At 41.3% G+C, this 24,913-nt stretch overlaps 2 protein-coding genes and 1 long non-coding RNA gene across 4 annotated transcripts in view; all 3 read left to right on the forward strand.

Moving 5' to 3' along the window:
- Positions 1-5,635, forward strand: part of wu:fb97g03 (uncharacterized) — a 7,000-nt gene extending 1,365 nt beyond the window's left edge. Inside the window, exons 2-5 of one of the 2 annotated variants that reach the window (XM_061056373.1) lie at positions 2,043-2,100; positions 3,091-3,167; positions 5,002-5,033; positions 5,097-5,635. In XM_061056373.1, coding sequence (XP_060912356.1) covers positions 2,043-2,100; positions 3,091-3,167; positions 5,002-5,033; positions 5,097-5,483 — 554 coding nt within the window. In that variant the 3' untranslated portion in view covers positions 5,484-5,635. Of the gene's footprint in view, positions 1-2,042; positions 2,101-3,090; positions 3,168-5,001 lie in introns of both variants that reach the window. The other variant, XM_061056372.1, reaches the window with a different exon arrangement.
- Positions 4,013-4,865, forward strand: LOC132988793 (uncharacterized). The gene is made up of 2 exons (XR_009675860.1): positions 4,013-4,263; positions 4,655-4,865. It is a non-coding gene; the product is annotated as an uncharacterized LOC132988793 (long non-coding RNA).
- Positions 5,636-11,405: 5,770 nt separating the features above from the next.
- Positions 11,406-24,913, forward strand: part of vps37d (VPS37D subunit of ESCRT-I) — a 38,158-nt gene continuing 24,650 nt past the window's right edge. The window contains exons 1-2 of the mRNA XM_061056374.1: positions 11,406-11,666; positions 20,208-20,379. Of these exons, the coding sequence (XP_060912357.1) occupies positions 11,556-11,666; positions 20,208-20,379 (283 nt within the window). The 5' untranslated portion in view covers positions 11,406-11,555. The remainder of the gene's footprint in view (positions 11,667-20,207; positions 20,380-24,913) is intronic.

Raw genomic sequence — 24,913 nt, forward strand, 5'->3', positions numbered from 1 at the left:
CGCAGGTCCGCCATTTTTATTCTCTCTACAGAGGAGTGATGTCTACAGGGAAAACTCAGGGGGCGGGTCATTACATTTAAAGAGACACACACACCAAAACGGAGCGTTCTGAGAGAGCTGGTTTATACAGGGTCACAAACCTCCTCTGGTGCTTGATTCATTTTGACCAAAGCACAGATGTTTCATTTAGACCACAGGGGAACTGTTTGAAAAGGTGGAAGAGGTGGTTCAGAGAAAGATCTAAAAAAAAAAAAACCCTATAAGATATTGGATGAGTAAGAGAAAAAAATTCCTGCAGTCAGTGAGCTCATCCAAAATATAAACTGACGTGTCTGAGACAAATCGTAAGGACACTCACTTTGTCACTCAGTATGTGTCAAAGATGAAAACTAAAAACCTTTTCTCCATTACTTTATTTTATCTATTTGTTTCATTTTAAACACACAATACAATTTCATTTAGACCAATTTCCAGACTTGGCCCGTATTGGGACTTGTCCCGGTGACACTCCAGTTCCCAACCCCGAGCTGCTGCCGCCCCAAGCTTAAAAAAATACAAACAAAAAGGGAAAAAAGTAAAATATTTACCCATTTTATTTTAACAGTAAAGCAGTGGTTCTCAATTAGTCTAGCTTGAGGACCAAACACCGACTCTTTCATGAAAAATTGCTTCACATATTTTGAATATTTTCCAACCAATCAGATGATTTGAATGAAAAATGAGCGCAGTTTGGACCTTAGACGTTACAAAACATGGGACAGAACAAAGAAGAGGAACAAAACAAACATGTTTGAAAAGTGTGTCATGAACCTATTTCTTAAGGTTTATTTTTGGACTTTATTTCACAGATGGGACAGTAGAGAGAGTCACAAATTGGGGAGTGAGTGGCCCCGGTAGAGCCCCCATGTGCGGAGGCTGGGGTCCTCCGGGCGGGCGGCCCAGGTTTCGGGTCCGGCCTGTGGCTCTTTTTCCGCATGTCGTTCTCCACTCTCTCTCTGGTTTCTGGCTCTGTCCATTTTCCTGTCTCTAGATGCAGGAATGGAAAGCCCCCTCCCCCCCCAAAAAAAGGAATCGGGGACAGCGAGAGAGTGTGGTGAATGACATGGTGAAGAGCCACAGGTCGGATTCAAACCCGGGCCACCCGCTTGGAGGACTATACCCTCTGTATATGAGGCATGTGCACTAACCACTAAGCTACCGGCGCCCCACTTCATCAACCTTTTGACAAAAATAAAAATCCAGGCACACCTTTCTGACCCATTCCAAACAGCTCTACGACCCACTTTTGGGTCCCCAACCAGCAGTTGAGAACCACTGGAGTAGAGGTATAAAGTGGCCTGAAATTGTCAAATTAACACTTCAGTAGTGTGTTCAAGTTAAATCCCCCCCCCCCCTGTTTTTAACAGGAATGTTTTACAACATTTTAAAAGAAGTGAGCAGTAAACATTAGTTTCATTCTCATTACCTGTTTTTTTTTTCTTCCTTATAACTGGAAAATCAATAAACTGTAAACTGTTTCCACACACTGCAAACCAGAACAGGAAGAGAAACCAAAACCCTGACAGTCTGTCGTCGTCACCGTGCAGAGAGTGTTCCTCCGATTCGCTCTCTGTAAAGCGTAATTATAATTGTATGATTTGCTATTATTAGAGGTCCCCTCTGGATTTGATTAGCTTAGATGAAACTTTAATGATCCCTGTGGGTAAACTGGGCTGCAGCAGCAGAGTGATGGTTTATACACACAGAGCAAATAGAGACCGCAGAATATAACACAGATCATAATCAATTTATACATAAATTATACTTGTGAAAACATGAGTTGGTAAGTGAAGGCTCAAATACGAGCAGCTGAAGTGCAAATGTGCTTTTTTATTTTCATGATGATGTCGTGCTTATGTAGTCTTAAATCAATCCTGCTGTCTTTATTTTCATCCTGACATAATCCCGCATCATTCTCCCGCCGAGCTGTTAATGAACTCAACCACGACGACTCTTCTTTTCCTGCAGCTTAAATGTAACTTCTTTGTTTTGTTTTCCCACAGCCGGGCGAAGATTCATGAGCCCACATCTTCTCAACAAAAGATCTGACGACACTAACAGGTAATGTGAAAATATGTTAAAATACACAAAACTACATTCTCACATCTGATGAGTTCCTCATTTATGGAGGTACGCTGGGTTCTCCAGGGCTTGATGAGAAAGTTGGTAACAAAGTCAGTTATGTCTGTTATATGTGAAGCTACAGGGCAGGCTGTGGTTCAGCGGTAGAGTCGGTCGTCTCTCAACCGGAAGGTCAGGGGTTTGATCCCCAGCTCCTCTCCAATGTGTCCTTTGATTATAAACTGCAGAGAATTTTCTGCTAGAAACAATCATTAGCTCTCTAATAACTTTAGCCGTATGATAGTAAGAGACATTGATGCTTTAAGTTTTTGCACTGGGAAAACTCCACTTTAAAGGAGCAGTATGTAGCTCTGACACCTAGTGTTTAAAAGGGGTACTGCAGTCTAAATTCTAAACATCATAGAGAGCTGTCTCCCCCCGCCCCCTCCTCTCTAGAGTTGATGCTCACACAGGTCACCATGTGGTGGACTCTGAAGCTTCAGTGTTTATCCAGCTCTGTATGGGTCTGTAAACCTTTCTGTGTTCTAACCTCTCTCCATTTTTCAAAAAGCATCTCCAATATTGATCCTAGTTTGAGCACGTTTCTGCTCGTGGAGCTTATTAGAAACATGCAAAGGCTTTTTAGGTCGGGTACAATCACTTCTATCTGAACCACTTCTCTTGAGCTGCTTCCATCGCTGCAACACCTGTTGGTTTGCCAGGAGGCTTGCTGGAAAGTGAGTTTGTTACTTAAAGACAAAGCCGGGCGTTCCTGTTTTCCCTTGTTTTCAGTTTTTGTTCTAAGCTTAGTGTTTCTTGTTTAGATTTAATGGACAGAAACTCATATGTGACTGGTGTCAATCATCTCTTCTAACTCTTAGTAAGAGAGCCAATGAATGTATTCTCCAAATGTTTGATCTGATGCTTGAAGTCATGTTGTGCACACTGAACACGACGATGAAACTGACATTTCTCTTTTCACCCTCACAGCAGCAACAGATACCAGGAGGGGAACTTTAAAGCCATCACCCCACCTTTACCTCCTCGGACACAGTTCAACACAGCAGGCAAGGCTCTTAATTGGATCACTGAATGGATTATGTGATGCAATACTATCCAACAAAATCCCCTCTTCCTCTCCTAAACCACACATCATAGCTCTCACGTTCAGCACATCAGCACGAAAACTGCACACAAAACCTCAATCTATCTGCCATTTGACTACAAGCCAACATCTAAAGGCCTGAAAAAAAGAGGATTATATCAGTGTCTCACATGAGTTTGTAAAATAACAAACATGTGACCACTAATGGCAGCAAAAAAAAAATTAGGCGACATGAAGGCAGTGAAAAATCAGCCTCCGTCGAGACTGTTTTCCCAAAGCTGCACAAAACGTGATTCAGATCCAAAGACCACATATTCAAATCCAAACTGTGGTTTTCTGGAACCAAAATCTACCCATGCATCACAAATTCAGGCTGAGTGAGAAGTGTAGATGACGGCTATAGTTACGTCAAACCAGAAAAGTGCCAGAACTACAGACCAGTATCTAACCTGCCATTTTTAAGTAAAATTTTAGAAAAACTTGTGAAATGTTTCAATCTGGGTTTAGAAAGAAAGTTAAAGTTAAAATTGTGAATGACCTCAGGTCTAACATGGATAAACAAAAAAAAGCCCTCTGTTTTAGTTCTACTCGACCTGAGTGCAGCCTTTGATACGGTACACCACACAATTCTCTTTTTTTTTGCAAATCAGGTAAAAAAATATTTGTATTGTTTGGCAGCTTGACGTGTCCAAGTCACTCCAATAGTGCCACCAAATGAGGAGGGAAACACTGATTGTCCTGCAACATAGACTGGAGTGTAATTATCTATTGTCCTCAGAAAACCTTTTTTTTTTTTCATGAAAGCTTGTTGGGAGTAGATATTGTCATGCCTTTATTGCCTAGACCATATCAAGAAAATAACAATTTTTCTCTTTAGTCTAGGTTTAAGACTTACACATCTTAAATCCTGAGGAAAAATGTGTCATCTTGAGACTTATAACAACATTTGGCACTAACCTTACAATTTTAATGTTGGCATTGTGGGTAAAATCAGGGGTGAAAGAAGGCCGGTATGGTCCAGTACTGCATACCACTAAAAGATTCAGTTGCAGTACGCAGTACCTGAAAGAGGGGAGAGCAGCTGCCTGCCAGAACTTATTTTATTTTTTATTTTATTTTATTTTATTTTATTTTATTTTATTTTATTTTATTTTATTTATTGATTTATTGATTTTATTTTACTTATTTATTTAATTTAATTTTTATTTTATTTTATTTTATTTTATTTTATTTTATTTTATTTTATTTTATTTTATTTTATTTTATTTTATTTTATTTTATTTTATTTTATTTATTTATTTATTTCATTTCATTTTATTTTATTTTATTTTATTTTATTTTATTTTATTTTATTTTATTTATTTATTTAACCAGGCAGGTCATTAAGAACACATTCTTATTTACAACAACGGCCTGGCAAAAGACAGAAGCCTTTTGGGGGGGGGGGAGGGTGGTTCCAAGTTGTTCTGAATTGCTTCTGAACCGTCCTTGCTGTGTTTTGAGCCGTGCTGGATGGCGCGCAGCTAGCTGCTTTTAGTCACTGCTAGCTAGCGTGAACGCGAGCAGCTGACTGATAGCCAGTGTTTTGGGGGTTTTGGCAGGAAGACGTGTTGTTGCTACTACCACAGATGTGCTTAGTTTAAATATCTCTCATGCTGTACCTCATTCAGTAAAACAAACTGCTACCACATTGTGCATTCATGCCTAAAGCTACTACCAAAGTCATATTTTTACACTGTTATTCTGAAATGTGACATAAATAATATAATAACAAGATATACAACTTCTGGTTTCAGAGGCTCAAAGCTATGAAAATCTGGCTGAGGTATCAGACTACGAGCAGAGCATGCCGGATTACGAGCAGAGCGTGCCGGACTACGAGCAGGACAAGCCGGACTACGTTCAGACCGTGCCGGACTACGAGCAGGACAAGCCGGACTACGTTCAGAGCATTCCGGACTACGTTCAGAGCATTCCGGACTACGAGCAGAGCGTGCCGGACTACGAGCAGAGCGTGCCGGACTACGAGCAGAGCGTGCCGGACTACGAGCAGGACAAGCCGGACTACGAGCAGAGCATGCCGGACTATGAGAGCATAGATGAGCCGCCTGATTATCTGAAGCTAGAGGGCGAGGTGGCCACGCTTCCTCCTCCACCATATGAGGATCCAGATGCAGCTGCAGAAACTTCCTCCACAGAGGACTACGATGACATCGATGACATTGGAGGGGGGGTTGAAAACCAGGATGATGAAGAGGACTACGATGATGTGGGATAAGCCTGCGAGGGTGCAGGAGGGAGATTGTTCTAATAGACACTTTTGACTTTTCTTATCTGGATGCTGCTGAGCAGAGCGATCAGAACGACTTTCTCTTTCCTCACATTTCCCATCATCCATTTATGTTTATTAATAAATACAAAATAGCAGGAGATATCTTTATGTACTGTGCACCAGCTTAGAGAAGAACACTTGACCCGAAAGGTCCAGTTCCTTTGATCAGTGTGACCACTAAAGTACCGTACTCGAGCACCAGAACACTCCACACACATGCTGTCCATGTTGTGTATATGAACTGTACCGTGCCGAAGCACACCTCTTCTAAGTTTAGTCCTGGCCAGTGTGACCGTGGGCTGTGCCGGCCAGCGTGGGAATGGCCCAGTGGGGTGGGGGGGGGGCAATCGTGCTTGAGTACAGCACGGTACAGATGGCCAGTGTGACCGTGCCCTAAGCGTTCCAGGGCCAAGGAAGTGTAGATCGGAGCACTCACACTGATCAAAAGAACTGGACTTTAGGGGTGAAGTGTGCTTAGACACGGTAAGGATTGCCTAGTGTGAGTGCTCCTTAAAACATTTGATTTGACACAAAATAACAAAACTGAGAAAAAGGCAAACATAAAAGACTTTGTACATATTTTTTTTTCATTAGTAAAATTTTACAGAATAAAAAATGTATTTGCAGTTTTGACGTTTTACTTATAAAAACTCTCGGCTACCTAACGTTGGTGGTCACTCACTTTAAATCATGTTTTATAATGTTTCTGTTTTTAATCCGGATATTTTTCTTCTCACAGTCAGAGCAGCAGAAACTTGATGTGTTTGACCCGTTTCAATAAAAACTGTACAAGAAAAATTTTAAGGTTTAGCATTTTTAGGGACGTCTGTTTGCTTTCAATTTGAAGGACGATTCAGAATAAGATGTAACTATTATATGTTAGACAATATTTGTTTCTTGTGGTGCATGTTTTGTGATAATCTCGGCTATATTTATAGATCATGTCAGATAAATCCATCAGCTAGAGGAACACACTGTGCATTTTTAAATGTCAGCTTAAAGATTGATTATCTACACTTATTATTTCAGAGATGTATTGTGAGTTAGCATATAGATTGCATTAGCATATAGTTAGCTTTGATTTTGCATAATGAGTGCTCCAGAGACCTTGTGAAGTTTTTTTCTTTTAGCAAGACTCACAGCCTCCAGCCGTCTGCTTTGAAGACGTTTTTGTTTGGAGACTCCTCGTGTAGATCTCTGATTGATTCCCTTCAACATCCACATAAACATCTGTTTCCTCCCGAGAGAAGCTTTTGTGGTCGCGATCGGGGGAATCAATCAACTTTCATCAGATGATATAACCTCTGGGAACAACTTCCAACTTTGTCAGAGCGTCTTGTGTGGTGATCAGTTAGCACAGGGGCCTTTCAACGCAGACTTCTATGTCTCTGTGTTGAGACCGTTTACAGTCCGACGAGCAAATCAGGAAGTGAGAAGGGAGTTGGAGCTGATAGGACGTTTAAGTTCTGTTTGTTAGCAGCACTTACACATGTCTATTTATAGAGTTTAATTTAGGACAGCTCGTCAGCAAACGATATTGGATGTGTTCTGGGATTGTTTTACGGCAGATTGCATACCAGGTACTTTCTTGTTGTGAGATGACAGCGCTGACCACTGCATCCCTGTGCAGCTCAGTTGAAGAAACCGTAAATGTCAAACTTTAAACACTTTCATTATGCTGTAAAATGTGCATTTGAATACAAGACCTTATGGTGAAACTTTTGCGTTTTTTGCACATAAGCATTGGCTTTTTTGGGGGGGGAATTGTGTGGCCTTTATTGGAGAGAGAGGACGTCGGATGCTGGAAGTAAACACAGGTTGGATTCAAACCCGTGCCACCAACTCCGAGGACAACAGCCTCTGTACATGGGGCATGCAAGTTAACCACTCTGCCACCGGCGCCCTCTGCTTCTTTCTTTTTTTTAACAACAATCGATGCACTTTGATACTATGAGGGCTTCAAACATTAACTGGAGCTTTTCTGACTTAATTTCTGAAATTTGTCTCTTGCCTCAGAAACCAGAATTTATTAACAAAATCTGTTGATAGAGATTTGGTTAATGGTTGTAAGCTGATGTGTCATGGCTACTTTGCTTCAGAATCATTGATGTTGTTGATTCATGAAAATACACATCATGAAAAACTGTTCGGTCCTCCCCTAAACGAAGCAATTCAGCTTTTATTAAACTCTCTTCTGGACTTGAACCATGCCAAAAAGCATACATTTTTAAGCTGTTTTAAGACCAGGTATTTCAGTTTGTCACAGCGGGAAAGGCACAGGTGTAATTGATTAATCTAGTCGCTGCGACTTTCTATTGAGCATGCTTGATTGGACGGAGACATCGTTGACAAAAAGCTTTTTCTGTGTTGATTTTGTGCAATGAAAAGAGTCAATTTCTTTCCTTTAGAAAAACATCGCTCAAAGCAGGAACGCTGTTTAAACATGTCAGTGGTTAGAACAATGTTTCTAATATATTCTTCATTTTACAATGAATATTACATTTATTAACTTTAGTGGGTATAATGTTCCCTTAAGGTTTGTCTTTTCTTCCGCTTCTTGTTCCCTTTAGTTGATTTAAATTATTTTGGATTCTGTAGCAGTATTCATGATCCTTTAGGCCCTCTGAGTTTATATATCAGAATTGCTTGTGCTGTGAGATATTAAAACTCTTAAATTATGCAAAAGGGTATCTTGGGTTATTGCACAGATCATAAGGAGAACAAACTGCACCCTCAGACTTCAGCACAGGAACATCTGAGAGCATGATGAAGTTGATCGCAGAAGTATCACTTTTACTCATCACAACAATTATCAAACTCCTTGAGCTGATTTCACTGGTGCACTTCTTAAAATGTCACTGCTGGAGGATTCCTCTGTCGAGTGATGGAGGGGTCGGTGATGGGAAATTTGTGGCCGGCTGGAAAACGTTTGGTAAAAGTCTCGGGGGGGAAAATGTGTCATTTTCTGTTCACACCCTGAAAAATTGAAGAATGTTTCAGGAGTTTTTGGTACGTGTGAAAACAGTTTGGGAAAGTTTTATTCATTTATTTTTATGTCCGACATTCACACGACCATTGAAGTGAACCGCTAGTATTTTATCTTTAAGTTCATTAGCAGAACATTTGAACGATATGACGATAAGGATGAAGCGAAAGAGAGACCCATTTTTCATTTTGTCATTTTTGAGAAGAGACGTCTGCTTCTCCTGTGTGGAGTTGTGCATATGTGTGGAGTCTATGAGAGGAGATTGCATGCAACAGATGTTTTCAAAATGTCAGGATGTCTAGGGCTACTTAGACATCTGCAACTGTAAATATAAGAAATAAAATCTGAAGTGACGTAAAAGTTACATACATGGTATTATTTAATGTTCAGACTGAGAACACACTCAGGTTTGAATCTGATTCAGGACTAAAAGTGATGAAAATGTCAGAGATCAGACTCCTTTTGATTTGAGTTGTTCACACTGTTCTGGGTAGAAATAAAAAAAAAAACTGTTCTGAGTCACATGTTAGCAGAAGTATTTTGACCATGTTCCCCTGCAGTCTGAATGTAGTCTTTGTGTTTAAGTCCACTGGAACTGACACATTTTCCAAATCCACAGAAACACCGCCGAGTTCTGAAAACAGAGTTTATGCATCTTACCACACTTTGGCAACTTGGGCATGAGCAGTCAGCAGAAGTGGTGAAGCGAGTCTCCGGCACCAACTTCACTGTGAGAAACCAAACCTGAGCTCATTTCCTGACTGCTTCAAGTCGATGGAGCTGTCAGAGGCACAAACAGCAAAGGAGACAAAACATACATGAAGTCAAAGTATCAGTTCTGTACTGGGGGAAAAAGAATGAAGAAAACACGTCCTTTGAATGACTTATAAAAAATAAAAATAAATGTTTTTTGATTGTAAATTCTGATGCATGAATATAGAGGATTTAAAGTTTAAAGCAACAAATCAAGTAGGCCTAAGTACCTCAAACGAGCTCCCATCGCTGTATAAAATAAATCAGTGTTTCTGCAGGTTTTTTTTAGGACCCTAAGCAAAATATGATCCCCCCAAGATCACATTATCGGAATAACCTACATCTCCATGAGCAAGCTTTTTTTTCCCCCCACATGGGTTGTGTTGGTGTCCCCCTGGTGGCAGAGGGGGGCCCTGCGCCGCCTCCATCAGCTCACACTCTGTTGTTTATGCCTCAGGCCGACCACACTCAGAGTCCAGATATTAGACTGCAGACGATGCAACAAAAAGAAAAAAACCTCTGAGAAAATCCTTTGGACTTTGTTTATGAAAAATGCCCTGAGCTTTCAAGTTTGCTGACCTACATACATCTAATAATCTCCTCAGAAAAAAACCCACATAATGATAAGTTGTCAGTAATCAGTCACAGCTTCACTTGGTCCTGACAAGTCTAATGGATGTAGGGGCTGTACGGCCAAAAAACAGTCGAGGGTTTACTGAACTCATGGCACTCTTCAAAGAGTCGATGAGGGCAAAAAGACTGCACAAAAAAGAAGTCAAATCACATCAAGCAAAACGGTTTTAGGCACAAGGAGAAAAACTTCACAATGACAGATGTTTCAAGTAGAATTAAGTAGAACTGTCTTTTATTCACAACTTTTTATCTTCATTTTTGTTTGTATTAACCTGTGATCTGATGTCGTTGTCTTCTTCTTTATATTTATATTATTGTCATCAGCTTGTTGACTTTTCTCTTGTATTTAATTTTCTTTAATTGGGGCTTCATCTGGCTTTTTGGACCTGCCGGTTGTATCTTTTATATTCCTTGTATTTGCATTTACATTATTTTTTGTGCTCTTCTCTCTGTTTGGCCGGACTGTTTATGTTTATTGTGTTATTGTCCTGACTTCCTGTCTTTGTCTGTCAAAGCACTTTGTAAAATCTGTTTTTAATGTATCATCATTGTGATATTCTTGATAAATATAAAATTCTGAGCTTTGACAATTTCATTTTTTATACCGATGTCCGCTTAGTGTACAAAATAATACATGATGCTGCTCCTCCACCATTGAAAAGCTTTGTGAAACTTCACTCTGAGCTGATCAGCAGATCTTCAAGGTCTGCCTCTAACGGAGATTGCAGTATTCCTAAACGTGGCTCCACTTTAGCACAATCTGTTTTTTTCTTTTAAAGCCGTTAAAGAATGGAATAGTCTTCCAACTAGTCTTAAACTTTGCACAAACTTCTGCACTTTCACCCGGGAAGTCAAAAAATGGATTTTAAGGACCCAGTCTTGTCAGCATTAATGTGTCATCTCAACAACCTTTTAGATCTCTCAGGGAAACTTGAACATAATGTTTTAATATCTGTAAATTGTCTTTCTTCTTCTCTCTTATGAAATGTGTGTGTGTGTGTGTGTGTGTGTGTGTGTGTGTGTGTGTGTGTGTGTATATGTGTGTGTGTGTGTGTGTGTGTGTGTGTGTGTGTGTGTGTGTGTGTGTGTGTGTGTGTGTGTGTGTGTGACTGGTTGATTTGTATTTTGCTGTTGCCATCATCTGCCCAGGGACAACAGATGGAAATTAGCTAGCTAAATCTGGTACAAAGCATCTCTTCTCTTCTGAGTCTAATGGTTTTTTTGTACACTGTCCCTGATTCAAATAAACAATTTAACTTAAACTAAATGGTTAGTAAACTAATGGTGTTATATAAATAAAGTTATTATTATTATTATTATTATGACTATATACATGTAGTAATACTTGCTGCTTAATTAGTTGCTATTTGTCACAGCACATAACATTGAATACTACATGAGTGAAGTACTTGAGTAAATTTATTTGGAATATTTGGAGAAGTGGAAGTGGCTTTTATTTTGAAGGTTTTTTAACAGGAAGTGTAGCGGTTGGTGGTGCGTCGTCCGTTGACGCTGCATGCGGAGCCTGAACGCATCGCATTCCGATGTGAGAGCGAGATGTGACCGCGGTGCGGACTTGTTCTTTTTTTTTCATGTCTCCAAAACCGTCTTCAAGCTCAGTCTGAAGGACTACAACGTGCAGCGTGATGGAGCCGAACACTTGTCCTGACGGTTACCGGGCTTTGAGCGACTGTGAGCTCAGCGAGCTTTTACAAAACGACGACAAAATGGATCAAATCATTCGGCTCAATGAGAAGGTAAGGTATCCTCTTGTTCCCCCCCAAAGGAAACCAAAGTGCCGTAAGGAATTTGTGCAGCATTACCCCATGTGTTAAACCTTTAATTTATCTTTCTCTACTTTTTATCCTCTCTTAAAATTCGCGTTTTTTTTGTGTTTTAATGTCATTCACATTTAACGCAAATCCGCTTTACATGGCTCATCGATTGTCTGCGTGGCGAGTGGCCGGATTTCCATTTCTTTTCATGAACACCGTCTCCTAATAATGTGGTAAATTAGTCACCGAAACCACGATAAAACACTAAAAAAAACATAATTGCGGTCACTCCAAGTGATAAATGTATCTTGCAGTGGTTCTCTTCGCGCAGAAAGCTTCCATAGACCCCCATACGCGCCGTTATGTGGTTTGAGTTCTCACGCTGAACCCCGTTTAAGAAATGTGGCAATCTAGTGTTTCTTCATTTTTCCTGTGATCAGCAAAGTTAAAAACGATGAATTGAGTAACCATTAAAACGATCTTAGCATACTCCTTTATTCGGCTATCATTTGGTGTGTGTAGCATCGCGTATTTGAATTTAAATTGAACTTTTACAAGTGGTCATCCCGTTCCCTTTTCGTTTAAAAGATAGATTGGCGACCCGAGCTAATTCGGAATAAAAGTGAACTTCCACAATGGGAAGTTGCGCTTAAATCTTTTGTTTTTGTGCCGAATTTAGCTGTCGTCAATGACAATCACTAACCGTCATTGTTCGCACCATTTAATGATTTAATGGTTGCGTGATAACACGGTACAATTAAAGTCGGCGTTTTTAAAAAGGGAATTCCACGTGGTTCATTCTGCGTGACAGAGGCACGTTTCGGTGGCTAATACAAGATGACCACCTTTCTGTCGTATAGCAATACTTCATCACTTTCTCTTTCACTCCCAACACACACACCACACGCAGATACAAGGTGGTCCAATGGTTCCCAAACTTTTTCATGCATGGGGCCCCATTTTGATGAGGTTTGCCTTTAGGGGGGTGTGGGGGTGGGGGGTGTTCAAACAGAAAAGACTCTCTCAGTCAGGAGTCAGCAGGCTATAGGATTGCGTTGCCCTCGCAGCCAATGGGTGGAGTGGATAACAACAGTGTGTGCAGTGAAACATAACCAGGGTGGGATAGTCATGTTGTCATTGTGACGTGCAAACACCCAAGGAGTTTAATATTCAAAAAAAATCAACTGTTTCTTTTATTATTGGACCCCCCCCCCCCCACCACCATGAGAAGAGAACCCCAGGGCTGGATCACATTTCAGTGTTTATACACTGCTGTTGCTTGGTTTTATTGAATTAAAAAAAAAAAAAAAAGAAGCTGCATGCTTTGAGGTATTTGCTCAGAGACGACGACAGTCATTACTTATTTGTCCTGTGTTTGGCAAAGGATGCGTCATTTGAAACCTGGCTCTGCGGATGAAATGGGATGATGGAGCTAAAGTGGTTGAATCTCACCAAGAGGTCATACAATTCCCCCTCTGGGAGCAGAGCAGATTACCCAAATCCACAATCCAGACAGCTTGGGGGTGTTTCTTTTTTTTTTTAGCATTTATCTGTCATTAACAAATAAGACAGACTCCTTTGTTTCCAGAGGGCGTTAATCCTTTAAAATATTCTCTCGGTAGTATATATCAACACATGTACTGTGTATGTTTCATGGCTGACTGCATTCACATCCCATCTCTCATCTCCATCCAGGCTCTGGGAGCACTGCGCTTCATTAGTCTCATGTTAATGATGAGTGTTATGTAAACATCTGAGGTTATTCATAATCATAGTCTCATTAATAAAATACAAAATGTTCCCGTCTCCAGCGCCACAGTGAGCTTCTTCTCAGAGTGACCCTCAATAATCACGCAGATGGGAGCGATACGTTTTAACGTTGATCTGGAGTAGGGAAACCAAAAAATCTGCAGTCATGGAAACATAGCAGTCTGTTGAAACCTGGGTAGCCTCAAACGCTCTGCAGCTGCAGTACAGTCATGTCTGTGTCGGGGTGATAACATTTACGCTCCACCGGCACCACATGAAGAGGAGGAGGTGAGAGTTATGTTCCTCTGGACACCGGAGCAGCGGCAGGCTGATTTCAAGTGGAGGCCGCCGCTGAGAACCTCGCAGCAGGTGACACATTAAGGGAAGGAGATAATGCTAGCGGAGCTTGGAGGAATAAGTGTATTTCATATGCTGTTAGCTTTATTGAGTTTACCTGGGCTGTAGCACTCAGAGAGAGAGAGAGAGAGAGAGAGAGCTGCTGTCCTGCTTAGATCACTTGGAGTAGCACAGACAGAATCGACCCCGCCCTGATTACACTGTTAAACAAGCAGATTTTCTTATAAACATCATTAATGAGGTCCAGACCTTGCTGACATCATCATCATCTCTTCTTCTTTATGACTTCATGCCTCTGCGCTCTTTTGACAATCTTCATCACCGGTACCTTTCACAAAAAAAAACCACACCTCCCTGTTTCAAAAAGCTTCTCTCACGATTCTGTTATCTCAACAGGTGAGAGAGGTGAGGCTTGTTATGAAAGACGTAGCAAATCTAAAAAGAGTGCAGAATAACGTCAACATCATCTCGCTGCACTAAACAAATAACAAACATCATTAGAGGGTTCTTATTATGAGGTGTGGCACCGCGATCATTGCATTTAAGGATAGGTGTAACAGCGTCTCTCTCTGTTTACCTGCAGAGCCTATCACATGCTACTCCTGGCTCTACTTATGTGAAGGGTAGATCGCCGGGGGAAATTGTTTTTTTTATCAATATGCGATCTTAGATGGCAATCGTACATGATTTAAAAAAAAAAAAAGAGCTCTCTCCCTTGGATGCATGGAAAGTGAGTTTACTGCATCCTTTTAGATTTGAATGAGTCAGAGACGCAGGACGGATACTATCAAACATCACTGAGATGTTGTAGAATGGTTTTCTTATCTTAGTTTATGTAATTCAAGTTTTGTAATGATACAGGTAAACTGATAAATTGTGCTGATGGCTGAAGGTCAGTAACCTACATCCTGGTCAAATCAGAGATTTTTGATTGTAAATACCTTCCTGAAATTGTCACAACTTGTTGGCCTGGCTTGTTGAGGCAGATATAGTTCTTTACTTTTAGAGTCTTTGGAGTCTGGTTCTGCTTCTCATTTCTGTCTGTTTAAAGGAAGTTTTTCCCTGCCGAGTACTTGTCCACTGATTGATTAATGTTGGCCCCCTCTAGATAATATTACATAAAGTACGGCGTGGTTCCTGCTCTAATCTTAAAGTGTCATGACTTTTGTTGTGATTGTGTTCTTCACAAAGTTGATTGATTGACTTTAAAGCCCCTTCTGCCCAAACACTCCCCTCCTGAACACGTCCTGACATGACTCAGCTGAACTTTACATCAAGTTGACTTCACCCTGCCAGCCCCCCGAGTTAAGACTCTGTCAGATGATCATTGCATTTCAGCTGCTCCCTGCTTCTGTTAGTCCGTACATTTCTTTCCATTCATTGATATTGTGGATAAATCCCAAATTCATATTGCATTGATACCAATGATAAACAGTCGTCTACAGACATGTCTCTGTACATGTGTGAAAAGGCAAGTCTGGATCAAGTCCCCACCTGAATCTCAAGACAATGTGTCAGGACTTTTTGTGAAGCAGCTCATCACAAGGCGTTGAACCAAATGTTGAAGTTGCCGGTCTGAAAACCAAGACAACAAATTTAAAGATGCTGTCGTGTCAAGCCCTGAAAAGGTTTCTTCTCATGTAGGGACATATTTCATCTTACACATGATCCAAGTATTGATTTATCTAAATATTGGGCGTAGCAGCTAAAACTGGTTCCATATTGGCCAACGACAGGATGATCAAACCGGCCCCACAGATGGATTCATTTCTATCGGTTGAATCAAGGCCTGGTGCTTCATAAAGAACTTCATTGAATAGAAATTACTGATGCTTCTCGTCAATTTCATTGCAGGCAGAGTCTTTGATTTGTGGCTTTTGGCTGCTGAAACCTTATTTCACTTGAGCCACATTTAAGATAAAAAGAGCAACACCTATGGTTGTGGTCAGACATGTTGAACCACAGGAAATGATCTCTGTACAAGACTCTGTTTGCCGGATGAAGGTCTAGTACCAAAACGTTGTCTGTAAATGTTTGTTTGCAAGTTGTGCAGAAGTTTACCTGTAAGTTTTTGAAGGCCACATCACTCTCCTAGGCACCTGTCCTATGAAATACATGTGCAAAGTTTTTTTTTCTATTTTAAACCAAAGGAAACGACAGTCTGCTGTTCCTCATTTTCTACAGTGCAGAATTTCCGACTCTTTAAGTGTTCCCCAAGCGTCGTTTGTCATGGAGGGTAAACACTGTCAGGACAGCTTTATAGCTCATGCATCAAATCAGGAAAAAAAAACTCCCTCCCTGAAGTCTGCAGCAATTGTTGTTTAATAAACGGGGCGGATTGCTTTAAGCAGGAAGTGGATTGTCCACTTTGATTCCTGTTTAAAGAAAACGGGGCGTATGATTGGGCTGTTAAAATCTGAATGGAGCTGTGTTATCTTTATTCTTGCAGGACCTTTTTTTCTTCTTCTTCCAGAATGAATAGCAGATCTGTGGTATCTCTTTCTGCACTCACACAGACCATCTTTTTACTACAAGGCACATTCTGCAAATTCCACCGAACTCGGGACTCTTGCATCCTTTTGATGACCCGTAAAATGTGAGACAGATGCAGCGCAGAACACTGGACTGAATGAAACAGCCTTCAGGCTTGTAGTGACTGAGTGTTGAGAGAAAGCAATAGAGCAAGAAAAAGTATCCGGGCTGGGCAGAATCACAGGAATGCAGAGGCTGTTAGAAAAGTCGAAAAAGGGATTCAGATTTTTCCCAGATTGAAGTTAACAGAGTGGCATTGTGTCAGTGCTTGAGACACCCATTGTTTATATCAGCGCTTTGCTGGCAGGACTTACAGGGAGTGGCATTCATTTAAATAATTTATGGTTTGCCTATTCTAGTGACAATGATTACCAACCCCTCCCCCATATACCCATACAGCAACCACCATCCCTCAAACCCCAGCAGCATGATGACTACAACAAGAATTCTGTGACATCATGACCATAAACATGATTTATGAAGTTTTCAGACAAAAAAGAGAAGCAAACTTTTTTGAATAGCGTTATTTTGAAAGATTTCGATTGCATCATTTATTAGCACATTGTTAGGTACCATCTGGGAAATTTACCTTAAGATGATCTTTATTGTTGGTTTCAGCCATTGATTGTATAAATATGGAAACTTATTTCCACTAGGTATGAGTGCGTTTAGTTCACTAAACAGTTTAATGTCATCACCCTCTCTAGGCGGCACTAAAATCGTAGTCTGTTTAACAAGTTATTAATAATTTGGCCGATCAAATGTTTTGCTCAAACCTTCCCACACAATCATGGGCTGTAGACGTAGACTGGCTATGGCTCCTGCTCTACAACCTGGATGTAAACAAGCACAGTGAATGGATAGCATCATGTTGGAGCAGTGCAGTTTGGCTGTAGTTTGATCTAGAAAATGGAGATTTAGTTGTATGTAGACCGTGTCAGGCTAAATGTCGATCAGATCAACGTGTAACTACATGAAGCACAGGCGTGTGGATGTAAACCTGCAGGGAGGACCGAAGGCTGGTTGTACTAGTTCTGATAATATTAGCCACACTCTGCAAACCAAAATAAGTCGCTTAACCGCAGGCAATTTTAATTAAATCTTGAAAGTTTTTTTCTTATCTGGAGACTAGTGGGGTGACCAGAATTTATAGGTCCATTTAACCAGCTTGGGAATAAGTCGGCCGGGAACATCACTAGTCAATACTGCGGCTTTTCCAGATGGGAACAGGAGGGTGTTGAGGCGATTTGCCCATTTACATACATTCTATGATGGAAACTGAGTCTGTATTGCTTTTCAGCTGCAGTGCATTGACCTGTCCTTCTGCAGTAAGTATATTAAGTACATGAACCTCAAAATCATATGAAACTTTACCGTCATCCCACCATTTGATTGGATAATGGATTACTTGATAATTCCTTCACATTTTAGTAATTTTGGAAATCAGCACGTTGGAATATTGCCGAGAATAGAGTCAGGAAAAGTTTTCTTTGATGATGTAAACCGGTATAAGTGAGCCAATGTGATTTAAGACAGCATGAGTGAAGGCATTGATAGCCAGCTAACCAACAAAAATCGTTTCATGGTTCCAACGTTAAGATGTACTACAGAGGGAATAATTGTCCATTGAGGATGAATAACTGTTTGAGGTTGTAAAACTCACATGGACAGTGATTATTAAAGACAAAAAAGACTAAAGGATTGTTTTTCTTGGTGTTGAAATCTGTGGCTTTCCAATCCATTCTTTAAAAAGCCTCGTATTCTGAAGCTTAAAAACACAAATGCTCGAGTTTTTCTTTCCAAATTGTTCTGACTTTGGGAAGAAAAAAAAAACAAAAAACGATATTTGTCAGACATAAATAATTCTGTTTCAAAGAACAACCCACTTCAAAGTCATAAAATAACACGCAGTATTAACAGTTGGAGAGAGAGTGTCAGTTTTTAATGAGTGGTGTCTCCTTTAGAAGTAAAAATATATATATATATGTGTGTTAGCAACGGGCTGTTTTTATAGTGGAAACAAAGTCATTTTCATCTTTCAACCTCAAACCTTTCAAAGTGTTGGCTCTTGTAATAAAAAGACAACCAGACAACTTTCCATTTTTCAACAAAACATAGCAACTAGGACAACAATCCCAATTTGTAGCCAAGATCCCAGCGTTTTTAATAGTGAAATAAGGCTCAGACATTGGATAGCAGTGACGACTTGTTTTGGTACTTGCTCACCTACTGGAGTAGAAGACTCCCAACTGAGAGTCAGCTTGGACTTTTTCTAGTCCCAGAACTCTCTTGATTGAGTGGACGCCTGGAGTTAAGTCTTGAGCTTTATTGCTCTCCCTCTTTCCTGTATTTTCTCACCGCACCATGGGGGAAACTTGCCCTGCAGAAATAGTTACTCAAGTCGTTCAAGCATTTGCAGCAGTCCCAGTTTACGGACAAAGTTTAAATCTTTCCCAGAGATAATACGTATAGTTGTAGGCATAACTACATTGTGAAAGCAAGGCTCCAAAGGAATGAATCTAATCTTTGTTGGTGACATTTGATTGTGTGTGACTTCATAATGATAGCTTGATGTAAAAATGGGATGCGTGGGATTGAGATGTTGTGCTGGAGATTTACGTTTGTTTTTACAGTTTCCATTGAAGCCTGTTCATCAGTTTGAACTCAGTTAAAGTCAAAGTCTATTTTGACTGCTGGGTGATGATGCTGGTTTCAGAAGCAGGCCTGTGACTTCAAGGACATCGGTGTATTTCCGAGGTCTAGCTGTGATGGTATGCTGATGGAGCTGCTACCTGCCTCCATCAGCAGGTGCTGACACTTCACCTTCAGGTGATTCAGGGTCCTGTGCAGCCTCCATTAGGCTGCAGGAGAAGATAAAGAGATTGTATCATGCTGCTCCAAATGACTTTCTAATACACCGAAACTTTTTTTCAGTCCAGCACTGATATTTCCTTTCCACTGTGGGGTCATTCAGGACAAATCAACTCATGTAACCCAAGAACCACTGGGAGTTTCTTTTAGCAATTTATTGCAAGGCACCAACACAACTTTCCTACGACTGTAGAGAGACGAAGTATTCACACGTCTGCATGAAGGCTTTGAAGAGAGTCAATGAATGCCTTATGATATTAGACATGGTCCCTGCAGTACACTGGTGTGTTACAAGCCACACAGCAGCTTTACAAATGATTGACTGACTTTCTTCTAAGATGTTTTTGTATGACCTCTTGGGCCCCTGTGGCTTTTCAAGATCCCTGGCCCCACCACTGTAACCACTGGCCCGGGAACATGAACGCTTAAGACAAAATGTAATAAACTTTGATTTGATCAACTCTATGTATCCTGAAGGACATTCATGTATCGGGTTGCTCCAACGTGACAGTACAAAAGAGTAACATAATAGAGCATCAAATATAAGTGGAATACAAAACATCACCTGGCCAAGCATATTTTCTATCCGCCAAAAAATAAATTGCGGGGCGCTGGTGGCCTTGCAGTTAGTTTGCATTCCCCGTGTATGGAGGATGTAGTCTTCTAGTCTGACCCGTGGCCCTTTTTTCTACAATGGTAGTGTTGTTTATGCGGCCGCCTTAACTACAAAGCGCTGTGGGAAACACTGCTGTTTTCTATGTTTGAGGCAGTGTTTAAACTCGCCCCACTGGAACGTGCAATCAGCTGGCTCCAGGTCTGTCCATCGTGGGCCCAGTTATAAAGTCCAGTCCCGTGACTTCATGGTGAAGTTAAAGACAACCCTTCAAATTAAGAGTATCGACATGTATGTTACAGGAGGTTTTATTTTTACTGTCCTCTACGTAGTTTTGAGAAACAACCTTCAGCTGTACCACATTTATTGTATAATTATCTGACATTTATTTCTCTCTTTAGTTTAAGGAGCTTCAGGTGGAGAGGGAAATGCTGCAGACGTCCAATCGGAGCCTGGCCGAGGACAGCCTGGCCCGACGACCCCGCCTCTGTAACGGCAAACTCCAACTGGCGGAGAAATACCGGGAATTGTCCAACCTGGCAACCACATGCTGGGAAAAACAGAGTCAGCTCGGTGAGTATACCCCACCATTGACAAGACAATGAGTTTGGAGGGCAGCGAGGAGGAGGAGGGGATGTTTCTGGTTTCATACTCGAATGCCAGTGGGTGATCACTGTCGAGTCATAAGTCAGGAGGAGTGTGGTTGTGATGACAAGGTCACGGGTTCAGATTCCAGGACTGGATGGGTAAATATGGACTTGCTAAGTGGAAGTGAGGCCCTGAAAAGGACGACATTGCTGCCATTTTCTGGATGAACAACTTTCTGTATAACTGTAAACAGCTTAGGACTGTCTATGGAGACAGATTTTTTTGTGATGTTTTGTGTAGAATTGAATGAAAAAGAACAACTTGCAGAACAAAAGGTGGCGTCCTAACCACTTAAGGTTTGAGCTAATTATACGTGATATCCCACAGTGGCTCCTCCGTGTCTCACCTTGTAATTGCAGCGAGATTTTCAGCGTTTACCGCCTGCTTGAAGACATAGACAGCAGAATGAATTGCTTTTGACTCACTGTGACAGTCTCGCTGCTTCAGAGAATGAGGGAAGTTTCACTTCAGAGTACAGAAAAGAGCGTCGGAGTGTCAGCGAGACGAGCCTTCAACCGCTCAGCGAAAGCCTCAGCATGACTGCAGTTTGGTCATGGGAACGAAATGGAGCATATCAAATGCCAGCAGGAAGCTTGCAGCAGTTGTCAAGGAATTTGCGGGGTGAAAGGGGCCTTGTCTTTGTTTAGGCGAGTCATGCTTTTGACGGGGGCAGCACCAGAGGATGTCTTTTTAAGCCCAAAGCCACTGAATTATAAGCCCTCAAGGGCAGGCTTCAGAAATTCCTCCCAGTGTAAAAGAGCCATGCCCAGAACAGGTGATAAAATAAATCCAGTGCATTAATTTCCAGAGGTAATGTCAACCCGCTGCATATTTATAACTCCTGTGTGAAGGCTTAAATGGAGCAGACCCAGAGCTTGGGTTCCTTAACGAAACAGCGGTTGCCAGATTTGTGCTGCGGCCTCAGCTGCCGGCCAGTGATGGAAGTTGGGTGGAATGTTAAACTTCCTCTCAATGTGTGCGCATTACACAGATGCGATCCCACCTCCCCAGCAAAGCAGGATGGGTGGGGGTCCGTCCTTCCTCTGCAAAACATCTGACTCTCATTTGCTGCAACAGAGGAACAGGGGGGAAAAGAGATGAATGAGGAGGTTTTTTCTTCGGCAGAGTTATTGCAGCTGAGACAAACTGTGGAGAAGATCGAGGCAGACAGCTGTATTGTTTAATACGTCCCGCTGTTTGTTTGACCAAAGACAGCTGACAAAGTGGGCTGTGGTCCCCCAGGTGGAGTGGAGACCCTGAGTGGTTTGTAACTTTCTCACTGTGTCCCTCTCTGCAGCTCGGTGCAAATCAACGACGCTCACTTTCACATGTCTCAGATTGCGGAAAATCCATTTCAAACATGCCTTCACACAAAGGTGACCCTTTTCTCTTCAAAGCCCACCTGCCTCTACAATCCATGAAGTGTTCCCTTGTTTTGCCAAATTCCCACATCCTGTTAATACCTGCCAGGATTATATTTAGTGACCACGGTCACACCATTAGTCACAGGTGTCACAAGGCAAACTACTTCAAACTGTTTTTTTTATTGACTGTTACTTCAAGTTGTCATTACAATGTCTGAACCAATTAGAATCAGAATTGGGGTTTATTACCAAGTACATTTACATATACAAGGAATTTGACTTGGTGTATTGGTGCTAAACAATTAACAAGGAATTACAGCCCTAGTGTGGTTTAGTTAAAGTTTGGTAACGCTTTAAATTAAGAACGCGACAGATATTGAGCAGTTTGGCTCTGAGCGTGAAAGCGGAGAGAACAAAGAGCTCTGTGAGCAAGGAGCAAGATTTTCACCACTCCCCTGGACTCACATTGTCTGGCTGTAGGAGAGGATGTCTTGAAGTAAACAAGGAAAGGAAGAGACACTCAACAAATACTGTAAATGGTGTTTGTTGCTGACCTCCAGTGGTTTCATTTCTCACCTTGTTGTAGTGATGCAGCACCTCCTGAAACCACTGTTGTTGGGTTGTTGTCAAGGTTACAACAAAGCATATTTCTGAGCACATTCACAAGTGATGCTGGCTGCCTGAGCAACAGAACTAAGACTGTTAAGAAGATCTATGTTTCCTCATGTTAATGAAAAACGTACTTCAAGACGCATTACAGGCTCTGTCAAGATTTCTCTCTCTAGTAAAATCCATCCCGATCCCCCAGATAATACTGATAAAAATAAGTATTTAATGTGTATTTATGAAGTCTTGACCCCTTTTTTGTTGTTTATCATTGAAAAGGTTCAAAACGTTGACAGCATCACATCCCCTTGAGATATTTTCATCACTTCTATGCTGCTATTTAAAACATCAGCACACTCAGTCAGGTGTCACTATGCTTCAATGAGAAATGTATTCTTTGTAGTTATTGCTGCTTATAATAAAAAACGTTTAAAAGTCCAGCAGTATCTCAGGTGGGAGCAGTCTCCGTCGACCAGCATGTTCAGCAGCTACAACACGTTGGAGATATTAACTTAACAAGTGTCTAGTTTCTGTATTTATATCACCAGCAGGGCAGTTTGGATTCCCCAGTGGGTGTTGAAAAGCATCCTGGGACACTTTAGTGGAATCACTGCTGGAGCAGAAGTAGTCGAGGCAGCTAAAGTTAAATTGAGCATTCACTCAAGTCCAACCCCCCCGATAGAAATTGTCCAGTCGTACCTTTGCAACCGAAACGGGGGGACTTGAATAACTCTGGATTTCCCTTTATGTTGAAGCTGTGTGTAAGGTGCAGATGTAGGAGACGGACTTGTATCGTTTAGATGGTACTGTCTTTTTTTCCCTTCTCCAAACCTTCAAAATTAAAGTTATCCGGTAGAATATTGTGACCTCCGCTTGCATTTTAAGCCTGATAACTCCGGTTTAGAAGTTAATACCTACGACATAATTGGGGTTGGGGTTACAGGCTCAGTCAAACAGACAAGAAGCATCCTGTCCATAACCTGCACAGCTACTGTCAAGTATTCCCCTTCTCTGTGTGTGAGCCACAACACACTCCTACCAGGTTAGCTTTATCAGCTGGTTAACAACGACTGATGGAGTCTGTTGGTGAGAGTCGCTGTCTCAGCCAGTGAAATAGAGAGCAGTTGACTGGCAACACTAGCCCAGTGGTTCCAAAAGAGATACCTTCTCAAAGAAATGTTGTGGAACGGATAGACAGAGTAAGAAAACTGGGAGATAGAGAATGGGGAACGACATGAGGGAAGTAGCCTGAAATGGGTAGATTTTCTGGATTTTAGGCTGTTGTACTCTTTTTTTGTTGTTATATTAGTGGCCTATTAGTGTGTGTTGATGTCGCTACGTTGTATGCCTTAAACACCTCCAGGGACAGTGGTGGTCCCCGGTCTCTTGCACCCTCATTTTGGGGGTCGTGAGTTTAAAAGTTTGGGAACCCCTGCACTAGCCCATTAAATATTGCGGCTCTGCAACAGCACCATGACGAAGTTCGGCTGTCATTACTCCTTTGCACTTGAACATTACATCTGCAATGACTTAACAATGGTGTCCCAGTGTGTGGTGTCACATGGCATGAGATTGAAAACCAAATTCTGAATGTACAGAAACATAATGACATGATTAAGGCACTGTTACAGAATCACACTGCTGTTGTTTAAGGTATCAAATGTTGAGTCTTTTTTGTGTGATATTAAATCTTTTATCAAAGCTGAATCATAAAAGAAAGAAAGCAGGACTTTGGGAGCTCTGTAACAACACCTCTGGTTGTTATCTAGGTGAGCAGCCTCATGTTTGAATCTTGGCATCAGTTTAGTCGAACCATTGTAGGCGGACTGTGGAGATCATCTGATGCCTTTGAAAGCTTTCAGCTGTGTGGCTGTTTCAGTCTACTGACAACTGCTAGACTGCACCTTTTGTCTGCTGTAATTACTCTTTTTTATCTCCTGTAATCCATGCACCAATCCATGTTTCACACATAAACAGCGTGAGTATGCAGAAATTACGTATTTGTAAGAAATAAAATAACAAATGGAAACTCTTTTCAATGGACCACACGTTCAATTCTTCACACGCCCCTTAACTTTGGGACAACAGGAGGTCATGCTCTGAACATCCTTCTGCAGGACTGTACTTGCTGTGTCTTCTTTTCAAACGTGCCTTTGTGATGTTTGGGTGTGGACATCAGAACGGGATTATGGGTTTGTTTGTTGCTGTAGCAGATCTGAGTGAATGTGAACCCTGAGACGAGGCTTTTATATTCACTTCCTGTGGGAACACAGCTGACTGTAGGTGGAGAACAAAGTGCATATGGTGTCTCGTAACATTTTCTGCTTTTTTTTTTCTTTTTGGGAGTTTCCATATTCAGATCTTTGACTCAAAGTCAACACGTCTCCTGTGGATTTTAGGGCTGTTAAGCATCTGAATGTTTCCTTGTGTTTCTCAGCGTCTTGACACAAACTTCATGTTTGTACATTCAGACATTTATGAGGTGTCTT

The sequence above is a fragment of the Labrus mixtus genome, chromosome 14 (genome assembly GCF_963584025.1).
Source record: "Labrus mixtus chromosome 14, fLabMix1.1, whole genome shotgun sequence".
NCBI lineage: Eukaryota > Metazoa > Chordata > Actinopteri > Labriformes > Labridae > Labrus > Labrus mixtus.